This window comes from Cydia splendana, chromosome 26, assembly GCF_910591565.1.
Source record: "Cydia splendana chromosome 26, ilCydSple1.2, whole genome shotgun sequence".
Lineage (NCBI taxonomy): Eukaryota > Metazoa > Arthropoda > Insecta > Lepidoptera > Tortricidae > Cydia > Cydia splendana.
This window is the reverse complement of record NC_085985.1, coordinates 685,801-704,118: the sequence shown is the minus strand read 5'-3', so window position 1 is coordinate 704,118 and position 18,318 is coordinate 685,801. Positions and strand designations below refer to the sequence as shown.

At 36.2% G+C, this 18,318-nt stretch overlaps 1 protein-coding gene and 1 long non-coding RNA gene across 4 annotated transcripts in view; one reads left to right on the top strand and one right to left on the bottom strand.

Moving 5' to 3' along the window:
* Positions 1-18,318, top strand: part of LOC134803285 (single-minded homolog 1) — a 69,832-nt gene that overhangs the window by 18,688 nt on the left and 32,826 nt on the right. The window contains exon 1 of one of the 3 annotated variants that reach the window (XM_063776054.1): positions 16,849-17,250. The exons of the other annotated variants lie outside the window; for them this stretch is intronic. Coding sequence (XP_063632124.1) covers positions 17,190-17,250 — 61 coding nt within the window. The 5' untranslated portion in view covers positions 16,849-17,189. Of the gene's footprint in view, positions 1-16,848; positions 17,251-18,318 lie in introns of those variants that run through there. 3 annotated transcript variants of the gene reach the window in all.
* Positions 1-18,318, bottom strand: part of LOC134803481 (uncharacterized) — a 66,391-nt gene that overhangs the window by 42,176 nt on the left and 5,897 nt on the right. The gene's annotated exons all lie outside the window — the stretch shown is intronic.

Here is an 18,318-nt window from a genome sequence, read left to right as displayed (position 1 = left end):
GCCGATTTTTGAATTTCGATCGTTCGATTTCGTCACTCGCAAATCAGTGGAAAACGGCGAAATGCTAATTTTTGAAATACGAGCGATAGAAATTGGGAATCTAGTGGTATTGACCACTCGTTTTTAATTCTATTAGTAGAATTAAAATACCTAGTAGTGTAGATATTATTGAACGAAATACACAAAATCGAGCGGTCGAATTTCAAAAATCGGCCCCCAGGACGATCGTCTCGGCGATTGGTGCGGATCTCACGCACGACTTTCACTTCATTTTGCATGCACCATTCAGCGTGAGCGATCAGAGTCGTATCAAAATAAGGACAAGCCCGTAACATGTTGTTAAATGTTTGGGCTCCTAGTTGGTCTAACCAAGTCTGCATCAACAGCAGAAAATGTGGCGTAAAGCCCTGGCTTTACTTGTGGACTGTAGTTTCTGTAAGTTCCTATCGTAACACTATACTGAGGTACAAAAGGGTGAGCGCGCTTACCGTCAGTCTTGTGGTCTGCAGCTGGCAGAGGCCTCTGCGGGTGGATTGCTGATTCCTCGTTATTTACACGCACTGAATTATGAGTTTTTACTAGGGTTTTACTGTTTCTTGCGAGTTAGGCGATCTATTTCTTCGCGATTTTGCTGTGTCAGTGACACTGTTAGTTATTATTTTTCAGACCACCTTTTCTGTGTCGCCGGCCAGTAGCCTCGCTACCTCAAGTAAATCAGTATAGCAGTATTAAGGTTGAATACTAAACACAGGAGAAGTTTCCAAAGTTGCCAAAACTACTTTTTCCCTATATATTTGCTGCCTTAATAGATACAGGCTTTATTACATATTATTCTTTCTGCTTTTCTAATAATATGTGATCGAGTATCTATTATCCATAATAATTTTATGAAAAAATCCCACAAGGTTCTGTATGGGAAGCTTTAAATTCTCATGTAAATTTCCAGAAACTTTCGAGAATGTTCCTGCATTTTTGAGAACGTACCTTGCGTATTGCTAGCACTGAACCACATACTATTAAACTCTTTTCCCCAAAACCCAAACCAGTTCGTTGAGCAAACTCACGCCCGGTAGCAGCATGGCGGCCGTGGCGGCCGCGGGCCCGTTCCGAGAAAACTTAGTTGTTGTTTTGGAAAAAATGTTCCGTTCAGTCAACAGGCCTGGAAAGTAGAAAGAAGTCAAATATTATAAGACTGATAAAGTGGTTCTGAGATTGGTAGCTCAAGATACATATACAAAGATTGTGTTGTGGTGCATTGCACCAGATATATTTTGGCGCTGCAACAAATGTGTACAGTGCGCCAATAGTTCGAGAGTGAAATGAGAATTTTTTACTCTACTTTTCATTTTGAATGCTCTAAGAACGATTATTTACCTGCGGACAGCTGCGGTACAAAAATTGGGCACTTAGTACATATATTTAAAGTTTATAGTCGGCTTTACCTACAGATGTCCCAAGAACTCCATAAAAATGATACTTTTAATTGTCTGCTTCAACGAATAAGAACCTAATTACGCTAACCGACCAAACTAAGAACTATGTATACAAAATGTGTAAATCTTCGTTCCACACTACTAGTATTTATCTCGGTCGGTTAATCGCGAGGCCGTCGGCCGCCGACGGACGCCCCGCGGCCCGCCTGCGCTACGCTCCGCCCATCGGCCGATCCAATTCTTGGCTCGATCAAGATATCCAAGATCCACTCTGAGGGCCTACCGAAGCGAAGTTCGCAAATTGCGGGCATCTTTCTTTGTCACTCCAGTTATTTCGCCAATGTTCTATATAATCTATATAAACAAAACTTAATTTTATATATGTATGATGCATATTTTTATTCTACAAAAGCGGTGGTGGCCGAGTGGTTATGACGCCCGACTTTCAATCCGGAGGCCGCGGGTTCAAATCAAAGAGTAGTATAATATATAGTTCAAATCCTGGCTCGTACCAATGAGTTTTTCGGATGTACGAAATATCATTTAATATTTACCACTAGCTTTTCGGCGAAGGAAAACATCATGAGGAAACCTGCATACATCTGCGAAGAAATTCAAAGGTGTATGAGAAGACTCCAATCCGCATTGCAATCCGTGGGGACTATAGCCCAACCAAGTCCTCTCACGTATTGAGAGGAGGCCTGTGCCCAGCAGTGGGACGTATATAGGCTGAAATTCTCTTTATTTATTTTTCGTCTTAAGTTAGGTTATTTATAATATGAATATAAAAGTAAAATATAAAAACGCTTACAAAACGATAAAAAATACATATAAACACATTATAAAAAACCTAACCTAGGGTGCCGCCAGCAGCGGGGCAAGGCCCAAGCTACCGGTGGTCAGGGCTGCAGAGAGAGGAACCGGCGGACTATCCGCGCCGTGTCCAAGATCACCGCCTCCTGCATCTGACCCTTGATCTAACCACCTAGCGAGAGTCTCTCAAGATGTTGGTCGAGACTCTTCGCTATTAGACCGTTCACTGAAACGAGTTGGCTGAAATTATTATTATTATAATTTAACCATGAAACATAACTAATGTAATTACATTAAACCTAAACCCAATTAATGGTTAAATTTCGACTGTAGGTACAATACACAATGCATTTACTTAATACCAGGTATACCACTCACCATCACGTACAACCATAAGTGTCAAACGCAAAAAACCCACTCCATCCTATTTTCCTAACACTCGCTAATCCTATAACAAAATAAATAGTCCCATTAAACAATTAAGCACCCCTACGTGCCTACACCGCCCCCATAAATAGCTCATTGATCATAACGCCAAAAAAAGATCGAAAAAATCCATGTAACGTCACGCACGAAAGCGATCTATAAAGATCCCGTGCGCGCGCGACGGTTTTCGGACATTTTTTTTTGTATTTGAGTCTATATTTGATTTTATTGCATTGGAATGCATTCAGGAGGCACGGAGTTGCCATTAGCGGGTATTGCAAGAATGTTTACGAGTATTAGTAGTTTGGTAGCGAATTGCTTTCGTAATGTGGACTGGCGTGACGTCATTTGGTTTCTAATACGTGACATTTTTCTAAGTATTGTTTAAACACTGCCAACATACTAAATCTACAGCGCATTGTATCTATTTGACGCAATAATAATAACTACAGATGTACTGCATCATTGTTTTCCATCGTATTTTCTCGGAAACGTTCGTATTTGTCATGCTACTTCAGTCAACCTCAGTACTTTTTATACCGAGACTGACTGAAATACCAAGACAGTGTCGTACGTTTTCGTGAAAAACGATGGAATATAATTATTTTTATGCTCTACATCTGTAACACAATTTGTGATTTTAAGAGTCACCGCTAGCAAAAAATAAAATTCACACGCAGCAAAAAACAAAGTCTCTACTTCGTCCTTTATTTGATTTGGTATGTACTTTTCCCACTACCAAAGATATATGTAACTCCTTATAAGAAAAAAAAATTCAAAGAAAAAAATGTGCGTCCGAATATCAAGAAAAATGTATGCTCGAAAAGATGGTGCCATACCTTTGGCCTATACTCGTGTAGATGGCTACACCATTTGATATTTAACAATTTTAACACATATCAGTGAAAGAACAAGAGTTAAAGTCAAATGTGTTCTAAATGTTTTAATCCTGTGTCGAAAGATAGCAGTAAATGTATTTACTGTGACTACAAAATTTACTATGACGCCTCTATACTAAATTCTCTTTGCCACTACGTAATGGTACCTAAGCTAAACAGCTTACAAATAAATCATAGTTCTAAATAGTGTTTTCTTTCTATTTGCAAGTGTTATGTGCAAATTACAATGTAACTAACATTGGAAAGATTCCAGACAGTAGTGCACAAGGGAAGTGAAATGGCAGGGCATTATTTAATTTCTATGAATAAAAACAAACCTCCGTTTTGCCAACTAGGGTAAGACCTCCAGTGAATGAACACTTAAGGAATTATCCAAGTTTGAAAAATCATTTCTCAGCATTCATTAATAATTTCAATAATTATCTGCAATTTAATGAATCTTCATTTAATAAATAAGAAAGTAATTTCTGCGATTTTTTCTTACTTTCATAGTTTTTGAGTTATAGCAGAATTTATTAAAAACTACCCAAAAACCTAATTAATGAACATAAAAACTAGTGAATGAACACCGCAAAACCCAGTGAATGAACATCATTTAGATCTTTTTAATCAGCTTTAAAAAAACATTTTTAACACAAAAAACGTTTCCAGCTCTATTTTAGTAGGTATAGCGAAAGCGTTAATATATTTTTATCCCCTCCATATTGATTTCAAATAGATTAGAATGTAATAAAATGATGGTTATTCACCAGAACCTATTAAATATTAATAAGAAAAAGAGAATCAATTTTTAAAACAAGAAACAACGAGCATATTCTGATCAAAAAAGGCTAGGAATCAGCAAATAATGCTTAAAAAAATAAACTTGTCATTGCATTGTTCGTGGCTACATTGTTCATACATAGAATTAGTAGAAATCTAATAAATGAACACCCCAAATGTTGTATTGTTCATACATAGGCATGAAATATCCAGTAAATGGACTATAGAAATTTTGTTTGTTCCAATACTGGCTGAAAGAATCAGAATCGTTTTCTATGCAGGATCACAAAAAACAAGCTCAATACCAATTCGTTTACACATATATTTAGAAAAAAATTTAAATCTAGACCACACCAGTAAATGAACACACCGTTCATTTACTGGTTTCAGAACATTTGATAAGCCAGTATTGGAACTATAAAAAATAAAGACTTAATCACATAATACGCCGAGAAAGTGTACATTTATAGAAGGTTTAACTCTTAATCTAACCAAATAACCGAACTTTGTACAGGTAAACATTAAATAAGCACTTCATATGTTGCTCCAAACATACACTGTTCTTATCTGGGATATAATTTTTGCATACAAAACTTCAAAACCAGAAATACGTAAACTTCAAACGCCAGTCACGTTCAAACTGGTCGAAAATAAATTTAGCAGGGGTTGAAATTGCATAGGAAATAGAGTTGTTAATACGAAAAAAAATACGACAAGTGGTAGAAATTGTTATATTTCTTATTTTAGACAAAAAACGTGATTTTGTTCATTCACTGGGGGGTGTTCATTCACTGGAGGGTTTACCCTATTAAATATTAATCCTATTGGCAAAAAATTGTGTCCATATAACATAGCCAACAAGGCAAAACTTTTAACTGACTTCCAAAAATTTATATCTACGATGTACGAAAAAAAAAACTGTGTTCGTTTATAGTTCAAAACGTGTTACTTTTTAGTTGTTACATATATCTACATATTTTCTCACAGTATCTTGTTAAGATTTCGATACGTGACTTCGCGTCTCTCACCAAATTTTACAACTTCGCAAAAACTCATTTACGTTACACCGCCCGCTGCGCCATTTTGTGTGTTTCAACCTGTTTAGGGAATGTATTTAAAATAAGTGAATGAATAAGCGAATGAATGAATGAATGGAGATCGGAATGGCTTTTGATGATGTTTCCCACGTTCGGCGCCGGACTGTCTACGGCGGTTTGTAAAAACTAGCTTTGTACCTCTCATTCCGACAGGTAGTATTGTTACGCCTTTTTGTCTAAAATGTTTTTAAATTATGCTTAACAAATTGTGTGTAAATTATACCTCCTTAATTTTTAAGGTACCGACGGAACTGTGAATTTTGCCATATATTCTAAAATTTTAATGTAGGTAAAAATAGGATAAATGCTATTGAAAGTAGACGCGGTAGTCCCGGTATAATTTTTACTCGCGTCGTGTCGTGTGTCAGGCCAAGTGTGTCTGATCTACTTCCTGTATTTCCTTCCTCTATTTTAAACGATCGACAACTTGCATGTTACACCTCTGAGGATTCAAGTGTCCATATGTCACGTTAACCGCCATCTGCCGGTTTGTCTGCTTGTTTACGTACAAAACTCAGTTAACACAGACAAATACCAATGTGCAATGTGGCATATTTATGTTAGTTTCCGTACTGCAGCGATGCGGGCACTGGCGTACGTGCCTTTCCCCATAAACCTGCGCTATTTACGCGCGCGGCACGTCCGATACGTTTCACACATTGTTGCACCCACGAGGGTGTAAACGACGTTTTGTACGGCACTTACGACGTTTGGGTTTAAAGCATTGTTGCGAGGTGACGTTACATTTGTAGCGGGGGTCGTAGTCTACATACTGCGCTTTTTGTATTGTAAGTAACGGTACCTATATCTACTGTTGAGGCCTAGGCTCCTTTCTAGGTAGTGCAGGGATGCCTAAGAGGATCTTCAATGAAGACTTGTTATTTTAACTAGTTTACAAAGTTTTATTTCCAAGATTAAATTAATACAATACAAGTAAGAGTTTGTCGTTCAACGTATTTTGGAAGATTGCCGTTGGTTGCTGTCGGCGGACGTTATATACGAATCCGATCGTTGCCGATCTTCGAATTTCGGACGCAATCGGCCGTCCATGACGTCACACAAGATGCGTTCTGAACATCTACAAAATGTATACAATACATATTTGGTAGCAAGCTAAGCCAAGGCATCCGAAAGTATGCCGAGGTGTTAGTTATGACATTCGAAACAATATCTTCAGCGAAACAAAATCCTGCGGATTCGACTTTTACTTACAGAAATGTACGAAGAATTGAAGGTATATCGCTAATGTACTTTTAGGCGGAAATTGTTTTTATGGAATTAAACTGGAACGTATCACTGCAATCAATTGTCGATTTGGTGTAAAGCCTTGATTTTTAGATTTCATTTTTTTAAACACTCGAGGTACATAACCTACATAAGCAAGTTAGTTGCTAACAACAGGTATACCTAATGGAAATTGCTCCACACATCGTTAGCTTGTAAACATCGTCCTAAATACGAACCCTCACCTCGCAAAGTGCTGCTTACATTGTAAATGTTTCCCCAATGAGCGCGCCCTACGCGCATTCAAAACGAACATGAGCGTAGTACTTGTATGGAGCGGTTAGGTCATTTCGCGTTGAGAGGGTAACGGGTTGTGTGGGTTATAAAAGGACGTAACTGCGGGTGTTTTGGGTGCGAGTGCGTCGTTTTGGGTGTGATGTTGAAGGGAACGTGCAGACACAAAAGGCTGGCGGTCGATTAGCAGAAACATTGTTTGCGGCGATTACTGAGCTAATGTGGCGAACTATTGATTTTTACTTAGGGATATGTTTTTTGTGCGTTTATTTAAGCCAAATAAAATAAAACTGTATTTTTTACCCATGTATTTTATGCAGGTATTTATAATAAATGCAGCCTATGTGAGACAATAGGTACCTACAAGATGCGCTAGCATTTTTTAAACGTAGTCGGGTAGCGTAACGGGTAAAAAACGTTCAGGAAAATCTGCGTCCTATTAGTATTACTAAAGTTAAATATTTCGATACATTTTTCTAAGACTTTTCAGTCTCATACAAAATTAAATAAGTAGATTTTAACATGCTGATAGGGATAAAATAATAGAATTAGGCTTTCAAATCCTAAACGGAGCAGCCAATAAACATTAAATATCATAAAATTATGATATCCACAGGACTTACAACACTTACAACCCCTCTGGCGTTGCGAGTGTCCATGGACGGCGGTGATCGCTTACCGTCAGGCGATCCGTCTGCCCGTTTGCCTCCTAGGTATATCATTAAAAACTAAAAAAAGTCGCATAACCATAAGTTAACTCTCAATACTAGTGCTCGACATGCTAATGCCCAATAGATGACACCCTGCTGTCACCTCTATTGACAATGACTTAAGTTTCAAGATGATATGTAATGGGACCGCGTCGAGCACCAGTACCAGCACCTTAATAAGTTTTTGATCCAACAGACACTTGCTTCTTCATTAAAACACTTCATTATAAATACATGCATGTAGATATGTGACTTAAGTATTATGTGTTTTCTCAAACAATAGCAATAAACTACAGTTATTGCAGTATCGGTAGCGTCGACAAAAAACGCCAGATGCAGCCGACGTTAGGACCCCACCGCCGTCGCTCACAACACCATAATCCTACTTAACTATAATCTCAGGAAACACTCATTCTTCAACATCATGTTTATACACGTAAGCGTACAAAGTGTTCATAAGTATATTAACACGACTCTAGAATCCGTCTAAGTTTACTGTAATATGAATATGCAACACGCGGTACCACTATGTACCTACCTATTTATTTTTTGTAGTAAATGGAGTCTGGCAATGAAATTATTACATTTCATTTGCAGTCACTATCCTGGCAGAATGATTGTTGCAGTGTGTACAGTAGACCTATGGACTAAATTAGTTGTTTTTTAAGAGTCAGGGTCAATAATTTTAATTTTTTGTTTTTTTTATTAGTGTATTATTATTAAAAGTGAGTTATAATTAAAAATGAGTTGGAGTTTCCTTTTTAGGCAAATAGTGAGCACTTTATTTATTTAAAGTTTAATATTTATTGCACAAAATATAACAATAATCACAATCATTTATTTATTTACAGACAACAATGATCCACACAATACAGATTATATTAACTTAATAAAAAAATTAAAAAAGAAAATTTAATTTTTTAAATTGATCCTTTGTTGGTCTTAAATAAATTTAATTTAATTTTTTTTAATAAACATTACAATTAAAATGAAGTTAATTCGTATTCAATACCTAATAGTGTACAGTCGACGTCAAAAATATGTTTACACTTTTGCACCTTATTCCTTTGTAATAAGGCGAAAAATTTAAACATATCTTTGACGACGACCGTACATTGTGTACAAGTGGCGGATAAATATCAATATTAACACTAAAATACCCTACTCTCCTAAATGCTTCCGTAAGATGGAAGGCAATTGTCGCAGAGGGCCAGATGTGCGTCGCCCGCGCAGCTCTAATGCCTAAGCTTAAGCTTAATCCATCGTTAGAGCTCGAATGAGTTATGGGCACCTCTGTACTGCGGTCGGGTGAGAAACACAGATCTTAAAGAGGGAACTATAGGTTCAAAAGGTACTTTTTTCATACAATTTCCATTCCGGTAGAAAACGGATCCCACTAACTAAATCTTAACATAAATCATTTTGATTTTGATGTCGATCGCTTCAGCATAATATATTCTAGGTATATAGGTTTATAAAAAAAATAATATTGCATATTTTGAAAACCTAAACCTAGTTTTTCATTGTGTCAATAACATACCAAAAAATCATGGTATATGGAAAATATTTAGAAGTGGAAAACATTTTCTCTTTTTGTATGGACGAGTACGTGGTGCTATACCTACTTCCCTCTTAAAGACAGTATACATAATCCAGCAGAGGTGGTATTTTTTATAGAGATAGAGAGGTAAGGGTCCACTTTGTTTTGTTATATAAAAACTGATGTTCAACCAACCATTAAGCAGAACTATTTTCAGCCCCACACACATCGTATTTCTGCAAATAATTTACTTGCTCTTTAAATATGCGTTTTCAACGACAAAATAAAATGCTGTGTGCGCAGACGCAGGCCGCCATAAAGAAGTATTTAGCGCACAAGTTTATTTGTTCCAATTTTAAACGGGGTCAGGGTCGGAGGTTCGAATAACAATGTACATTATGTACAATGAGGCATTTAACCCTTTACCTACGGGTGTCAACCAGAGTTGCCAGTAAGGCAACACCGCTGCAGTACGGGTGTCAACTATAGTTGATCGAAGTAATGGTCGTGTTCAACATTTTTTTAAAACAAAACGAGACCTTGTGGCTTGGTAATAGCGGTCACATTATGCTCTGTGATTAGTATAGATACAAAGAAAAAAATATCATAATATTTCGGTAGATGGCTCTGACATTAACATAATTTTAAAATTACCGCTTTTTTGCTGGCAACTGGAGTTGACACCCGTACTGCAGAGGTGCTAATAATTGAATTCAATATGGCGGACAATAGTGTTGTTTTCAAATTTCATCGACTTGTTGTCGATATGAGAGTATGGCGTGGGAGTGTTTGGAGTGTTATTTTTAGTGTTTTTTACCGTTTTTGGTTAAAATATTGGAATTTAACATGTTATAAAATCATTATTAGGTACTACCTAGTAATACTTGTACCTAATAATAATTTCACCACAATCATAACTTGTTAAATTTCAGTTTTACATTTACTAGATTATCGATATATCGACAAATGCGTCGATAGACGCACATCACTATTTTCCATAAGTGGCAAATTGTTTTAGTGCAACGTTTTTTGTGATTGTTATTTATGCATTATTTTCATAATTATCGTTATTTAAGTGTTTATTTGTGTTAAGTATATTATAAACTAATGTTCTTAAACGTAAACTTGTGAAATCCGCGAGTAGTAACTTAAAAATCTTCAATTTCTTAGTGACTGGTATATTGCTTGATAGCAGAAAAACAAGTGAATATTATTACTCCAAGTGATTATTTATTGATTAAGCACATTATACTTCTTGTGTGTGTGAAGTTTCAAGTGTGTAGCTGTAATACTTCAAAAGTTACAAGTAAGTGAAATTATGCCTAACCGCTGACTCTCGCCAAAACATGCCCGTATTGGGCGGTGACGGAGCGATTTAATAGCCCGTAGGTAAAGGGTTAATCAGCACACACCTATGTAATGCAGGCATATGGAATACAAAAAATATGTGACGTCCCACGGTCAAAGGTACCTTATGGCGGGTATGGAGTTATGCATACCCCAGTAATCTACAATAAATAAGCTATCGATAACACAAAAGATCAACCTTCTAGGTTGCGTAGTTACAGAGATATGATTTTTTGAAAATAATGTTGTGAAATTAGCAACTTTACGATAGAGAAGTTTTAAGTTTAGCCGCCTAAAAAACTATGTTCCTGAAGTAAGTTACATAGTTGACTACAAATAATAATACCTTATATATGTGAGATTAAAAAAATATTGCGACTTGTTCTGTAATGCAAATAGAAACTTTTGATATCGACTGATTTATGTGTATACTAGCCAATCTCTTGAAAATAAAGTTTTATTTCATTTTCACGATTGATTGCAATGAGCTTTCAAGATTTAAATTCTATCTATTAGAAAACGACACTGACAGACAGTTTAAGCAAAAAACAATACCGATTTAGAGGTGAAAATGTATTTTCTGACTTTTTCATATAAAATCACAAAATTGAATATTTTTACTTTTAATGTGACACACAATCAATTTTTCTGAGCACATATGAAAGAAATTCTGTCATTCAAATGAAATAAATCCTAAAACCCCAACTAAATACTATATTTAACCCCTTATGCCACTTTAAACTTACATAACAATAACAGTATTTGCTCCATACATTTACGAAAAGGTACCTTATGGAAATAAATCTAATAATACATCACTACAAAATATCAATCATATTACAGTTTATCTTTTATGAATAGAAAATATTAATTTACATTAAACTGCCCCAAATTTAATTAGTTCTTCGTCATAATAATCTTAAAAAAGACCAATAATTTGTATGTAATGAAAAGGTACCTTGTGATTAAGTTACATGATGAGGCATGATGATGATGGAACAGTTAGGATAAACTAATAATATTTTGGGGTTAAGATGGTATAAATCGTCTATTTCTTATCAATAATATATTTCGGTTGCTATTGAAGATAAGCGGCATTGAGGTTCAATGACCTCAGATATTCCATAAGGTAATGCGTCGGGTATTGGCATTTTTCAGCAAACCAATGGCTGATTTACTGCATGCGACCAAACCAAATGAAGATTATTCTAGTTAAGAAAGACTTGACGAGAGTAACTTTGGTATAATAGCAGGCTACTTGGATTTGTGATGTCGGTCTATGTACGGTTATAATATTTGCGAGGCGCCCCAACCAGAACTGAAATTATCAAATTAGTTTTGCAGAATGCTAATACAGTTCTCTACCAAACTTCTTTTCCCGTATTGACTAGTTTTTTTGGGAATTTTCAATCTTTTTTCCATAAGGTACCTTTTCTACTAAACTCTGAGACGACATTACTAGGCTTATAACTAACTTATAACAAAAATAAAAACAGGTAAACAAACGTTACGCATTAAGGTTTCAGATCACACAATAAAAAAAAATTGAGCATTTTTTCACCTCTTTACAAAACATTTCATATCTCCGAAACTAGAAACCCTCATAAGGTACCTTTTCCCGTGGAACGTCACATATCATCAAAAATGGCGATATTTCTTAATTTCTTAATAATCTTAAGTAGGTATCGGTAGGTGCATTTTTTCTTATACAAATTACTTACTTACCTATTTAAAAAAAATTAATTAAAAAAAGTGTCTTTACTAGATAAAATTGACTTTGTTGAAAGTTTTCCCCTAAATTAGCTGAATATCATTTTTATTTACCTTAAAGCAATTTTTTTAATACTGTAACTAAGATAGGTATTTTACTACTTGTTTATTAAAATTCTTGTCAAAATGCAGGATCATACGCATAATAACCAGGCAAATCGTGAGAACCGAAGTGATTACGAAAAAAAAGCGGAGGCGGCATTGTTTATGACCCGTTCCCGCGCAAAACAAGGCCCTCCCGCCGAAACGTCACCCGTTCGCCCATAGACAATTAAAAAAGAACGACGCCTTGTTGCGAATAGCTAACAATTGTCGCGTAGAGGTGCGAAATGTAAAAAAAAAACATTATTTTCGTGAGAACTTTCTCGGTTTAAAATAAATTAAGTTTTTTGAAATATTTGTACATCGCAAGGCGTGAGTCATGTTTCCGAAATGACGCACAGTCGCACATATTAACAATAAGAGTACGCACGTTTTTATTGCAATTCGTGCTGTGGGCTTTCCCTATTCAATTTTGTAAAGTGACTTTAAATAAGTTACGTTTGTAAACAGATCAAAGAACTCTGTTTCGACCCTTCCTGTCTGCAAAATAATTGGAAATTTGAAAATAAGGCTTTTAAATATTTACCTTCTACATATAGGAACTTACCTATTACCTAAACAAAGTAAAATTACCTATACATGAATGTATACATATTAGGACTAGTAACAATTTAATGATATGGATTTTATGTCGATGTTGGTTTACTTGAAGCACCTTCATCTGCGGAACGTAACAAATAAATATCTCCACAAATCCGCAACTCATTCATTACTACGCTTCATTCACGTAATCAAAAACAAAAGACACCTTACACCCTCACCGGTTCCCATGCCCACGATGCAAATTATTGAACGATTACAAACGAGTGAATGAATGACACAGCAGGTGTCTAAACCTTACGGCGTAAACAGAAAAAACCGTACCATAGACACGTGCGTTGCGGCAAGAGACAATGACGTTTAGAAAAAAAACAAAGATGACTTTTGGCGCGTTTTATTGACTTGTCCGTTTCCCACGACTTAGTTCGGTTTTTGAATGAGACTTATTGTTTCTAACGGCAATTTACAATTAGAGCCTTTATTTTCTTACTAATTAGGACGTATTTACTGTAAAGGGTTTAGCATTTACGCCTTTCTTCGTTGGATAGTGGATAATTGTAATTTCTTACCAGGATTAAGGTGTTGGGATAGTAATCTTTTTTAAAATCCTTTTCAGGTGATGGATGTCGCAACAGCATCTGTGGCGTCTTATGATTCTTATGACTGTGATTATTAACTTTTGCTTTCTAATAATTATCTTTCCTAAAAAAATAATAATCTGCTTATAAAATACTGCATTATTCCCACATCAAGGGAAGCTGATGAACGTTTGATAAACGTTGTAAAAGAAATACTTTCTTAGATATCAGTACATAACAGCGTACTTACATACAGGTACCTAATATAAATTAAATGATGCGTATATTAATTGCACAGTAAGGATGGAGCACCATACAACCATATCGTTCATCAGACATGACTCTGTTGCCTCCTTAGGTTTTTTTTACCTGTGCATTTAACTCCATTCATTCATTCGCTCCATTCATCTCTTCTTAAATCGAGACATATAGGAACTGGATACATACTTGTGTCTGTCTATATCTATATGAGCGCAAAACGCAACAAATCTCTAATGTTTACTTAACGCACATCCCTCAAACGTTCTTTTTTACAACTAAACCTCATAATCCGGCTCCAAAATGCATCATAAACACTCGAAACTGCAGAAAACAACATAAATTACTCCTGCGCAACAATAATAGCGTAGCGTCCCCTTTAAAACAATACGTGTCAATCTGGCGTTATTCCTGACGCTATGTGAGTTTGAATTCTACAGAACCAATCTACAGTGACCTCATGAACATTGAACAATCAACAACATGAATTACATGAACATACGATCATATTTACGCAATCTTTGGTATTGGTAAAGGGCGTTGTAAGCGTAAGTCTTTGGAATCCTTCAAATTCAAGTATGTATAAAGGTGGAGGGGGTAGGGATTTTTATTTTAAGTCATTTTTTTTTAAATTTGGCATCTTATTTTTGCCTGATCTGTGGGGCAAACTAGGGCGATCGAACTATGTATTATTTTTGAAGTGTCCGGCCGAAGTTTCGATTTCAACAAGTTTCGGTATAAAAATCATGTTTCGGATAAAAAACGGCCGCGCCGAAACTGTATTTTCGGTATTGTCCGATCGAATCTCGGTATAAAAATCATGTTTCGGCCAAAGGTTTGGTTTCGGTCAAAACTAGGGTAAAAACCCAATAGGTTTCAGTTTCGGCAAAAAGTCCGGTTTTGGTTGGACACCACTTTTTAGTAATAGTATTCAAAAAGGGCAGACTATCACTGGTTTGATAAGCAATGGGAATGACATCTTTCGAGAGCTGCCGGGTGCGGGGGTGACGGGGGTAACGGGGTGACGGGAACAGGGGGACCACCGGGAGGACCCGGATCCTCGGATGCGAGGATTAGACGCACGTGCATATCTTTGTTTTGGATGCGACCAGTTTTTGCCAGCTTTGATGACTTGAACTCTATTGCGTATGTGGTAAGGAAGACCTCTGGTTGATATTTAGAGATCTCTGTAACTGGTAGCTGGAATTTTTGAGCTCTCAAAATATGGTGCCGATTATTTTAAATGGATTTAATCGTGTTTAAATATGTTTTGGATTTATTTTCCTTCCCCTTTGTGAACCTTTGAGACGGTGTTTAGTTAAAATAATAAAGGGACCATAAATAATTTTATTTTAAAGTATTTTACTTTCTTTATTTCTTTTTGAGACGTTTTTACGTTTTTTAAAACACAAGTTTAGTATGAATACTGTGAATTATGACCTCTACCATGCACTCTACCCGTCGAGAACCCAATTCGGCATTATTTTCGAATTCTCGTTACATCGCCATGTGTGTTTGACATGTAATGTTGTGAGGTTATGACAACGTTATCATAAACCCACTTAAGTTTTTGACCATATGTCGAATAATATTTGACACTGATAGTACTTTTTAAATTATTTTTTTAATCTATTCCGTTTCTTACATTTAAAATCCATTGCATTATCATTAAAAACCGTGCCATAATAAAATGACATCTGGTCAACCTTTACGACCGTTATCTTCTAAATCATATTCCATAGACAACTTTCGCAACTCAAGTTTCATTTTTAATTTTTTTCCGCGACTCGGGTGACGACTCAAAAGCCAAGATGGCAGATATGCAAATCACATTCATACCAGTTTATCGATTTGTCCTTTTGAGTTGAGTATTAAATATGGTTGTGACGGCGCATAATGAACCATTGATTTTAGTTATTATTGTTTACGATCAATTTGAATGGTTGATAGAGCGATTAATGTTTTGTACGTTTATTGAATGGCCTGTTGAATTTTGTTTTATACTCGGTGATAAGACAAGCATACAACGTAAAGCTTCTACAGAACTTGCAACAAATTGCGTGCGATTTTATAATATAATTAGTAGAGTTTGTGCAAACAAACAAACAAACTCTACCGGCTAAACGACCAAAATATTCAATTGCGCAATTAAGATCGCAATAAGTGTCGCAATATACATAGAGCTGGACCAAGAAAAGTCTGCAGCGATTTTGATAGCCCAAGCAGTGCAACTGTCATTTTAAACGTCAAACTTCTATGAAATTATGACGTGTAAATAACACTTGCCCTGCGTGGGGTATCAAAATCGCTGCAGACTTTTCTTGGTCTATTGTAAATCGCATGATATTATCGATGACATTTGTAGAGGACAACCTATGTTATTGATATTGATATTTATTAAAATCAAATTTTACAGCATTACAGCTAACACCAATACACTGTAAAATTAAGTAAGTAATAATAAAGCGATTAATAAGCTACCTATTGCATGTTTGATTCGCAAAAACGTAAAAAATCTTTAAAAAGTTGATGACTGTACCGTCGGTACCCTCCACTAGCCCTCCACTTCCAGTATGTATGAACATGTGCTGAGATGATTAAAACTAAGTAAGAAACTTCTTTTTTAACGTAATCGACCTTTAAAAACCCTTTGGCAGGCAGGACTAGATTGTCTTACTACAATAAAAAATTGGAACCGAATTGCGAGTCTTAGTGCCATAAAACATACCATAAATATACCTTGGTGGAAAGAAACGGCAGGGATTAATTCTAACAATTCCTCGAAGCAATCTCTTTACATGTGATGGAAAATGCAGAGCGAGGGTACATCTCTACGCAGAGCCAAGGATATATTGTCCAACCAATCTGTCATTTTAGCAATGTATGGTACAGAATCAGGATTAGGTAGTAAATCGGTCAATCGCACTGTCATTTCTGTATGACATATGCTGGGATATAAAAAAAGTAACGGCACTAATAAAAGGATCCTGCGGGATAGATTGCAATCTAACGGTCACGAATATGAATCTACAGTTATTCTTTGTTGACACGACCTGTCAATCGCAAACATCTTTATCGGAACCCCATGAAAACAAACAATCTATAAGCCCTAAAGAAACATGACATAACAATACTATCAGTCACAATGGCGACCAATCGCCGCGCAGATATACGGGCTCTTTTATTTGACAACTTATTGTCCGCCATTATAGTACCTGTCGTTTGTTTTTTTTACGGAAACGGACATAGGAAGGAGGTGTTCTGCCAGTATGCAACTGAACCTGTTCGAGTGAGGTGCAATTCTATTTATGAAATAATCAGTTACGTATTTGACCGCGGATTAGGAAGTTGTGATTTTTATTTTATTTTTTTAAGTTTAAAATTAATATTTTCGAAATGAAGTACCCGTGCAGGAAGAATTTGACACGATTCACTAGCGATATTTTTGTGGATTTACGTAAGTTTTTTTTTTATAGTTGTTTGGCAGTGGCACCTAAGGCACCTTATTCCTCATCGTTCTAGTACCACCTACTTTGAATTATTTGCAATAATATCAATTGATTTTAAGAAATCGTGACTATTTTTTATCGATCGGTCTTGTAAGAAAATAGAATGTTCTTATTCTTCAGTTATTTTTGTTATTTTGTTTACCACCAATTTAAGGCTGCATTTCCACCAGAGACGTGCGAGGATGCGTAGCGAGGGATGTGTTTCTTAAAGAACCAATAGAATCTCATCATTTACCTATCCTCACGCAACGCAGCTCTAATGAAAAACATTCTATTGGTTCTTAACAAACGCAACCTAATACAAAACACTGTGAGCTCGGTGTGCAATAGGAACAGAAGTTTCATACAAATTGCCACCATATGTTGTATATTGTCGCACTCTACGGTCAGCATCTCCGCTCCAAAACGTCGTATTTCCATTAAACTTATAAGGGGATTTGGTCGTTCGGTTCTAAGTAGAGTGTAAGCCGGTGAGGTGATTTGTAAGCATTAAGCTGACGTTCTAAAAGCTTCCGGGGCAAAGGCTCATGTTAACCAGTGTAGCATAAATGTCCCAGTGCTGGACACTGTCCCTATAGTTGCCACTTTCAACTTTAACTTCAAAAATAAGTGGTGCGCCTTTAATTGGTATAAACCAAGGACGATTTTAATTGTTTGTCGATTATTTTTGGTTGTTTTTCAACATAGATATAGAATCGATTTGCTGTCCTTGAGGCAAAACGCACGCATGAACATAGAAGAAAATATAATTCGATTGGAAATCGAATTTAAACTATTTTTTGAAACGCTTCACTTCAGACTTATCCACTTATCTACCAATGCTTCTAGGTATAGTTTTCATAGCAATATGAATTCGTTACTTGTTCCATTCGCCTCTTAAAACGCGACTTGAGGTCACGTTACCTTGGTCGTCGAATCACCTCGATCGCTCGACCAATCGGAACACGGCGGGGTTGCTATTGGATGGAATAATTCATCAGCGCTGTTGTTTTCCCGCCAAATGTAGAGTGCTGAGA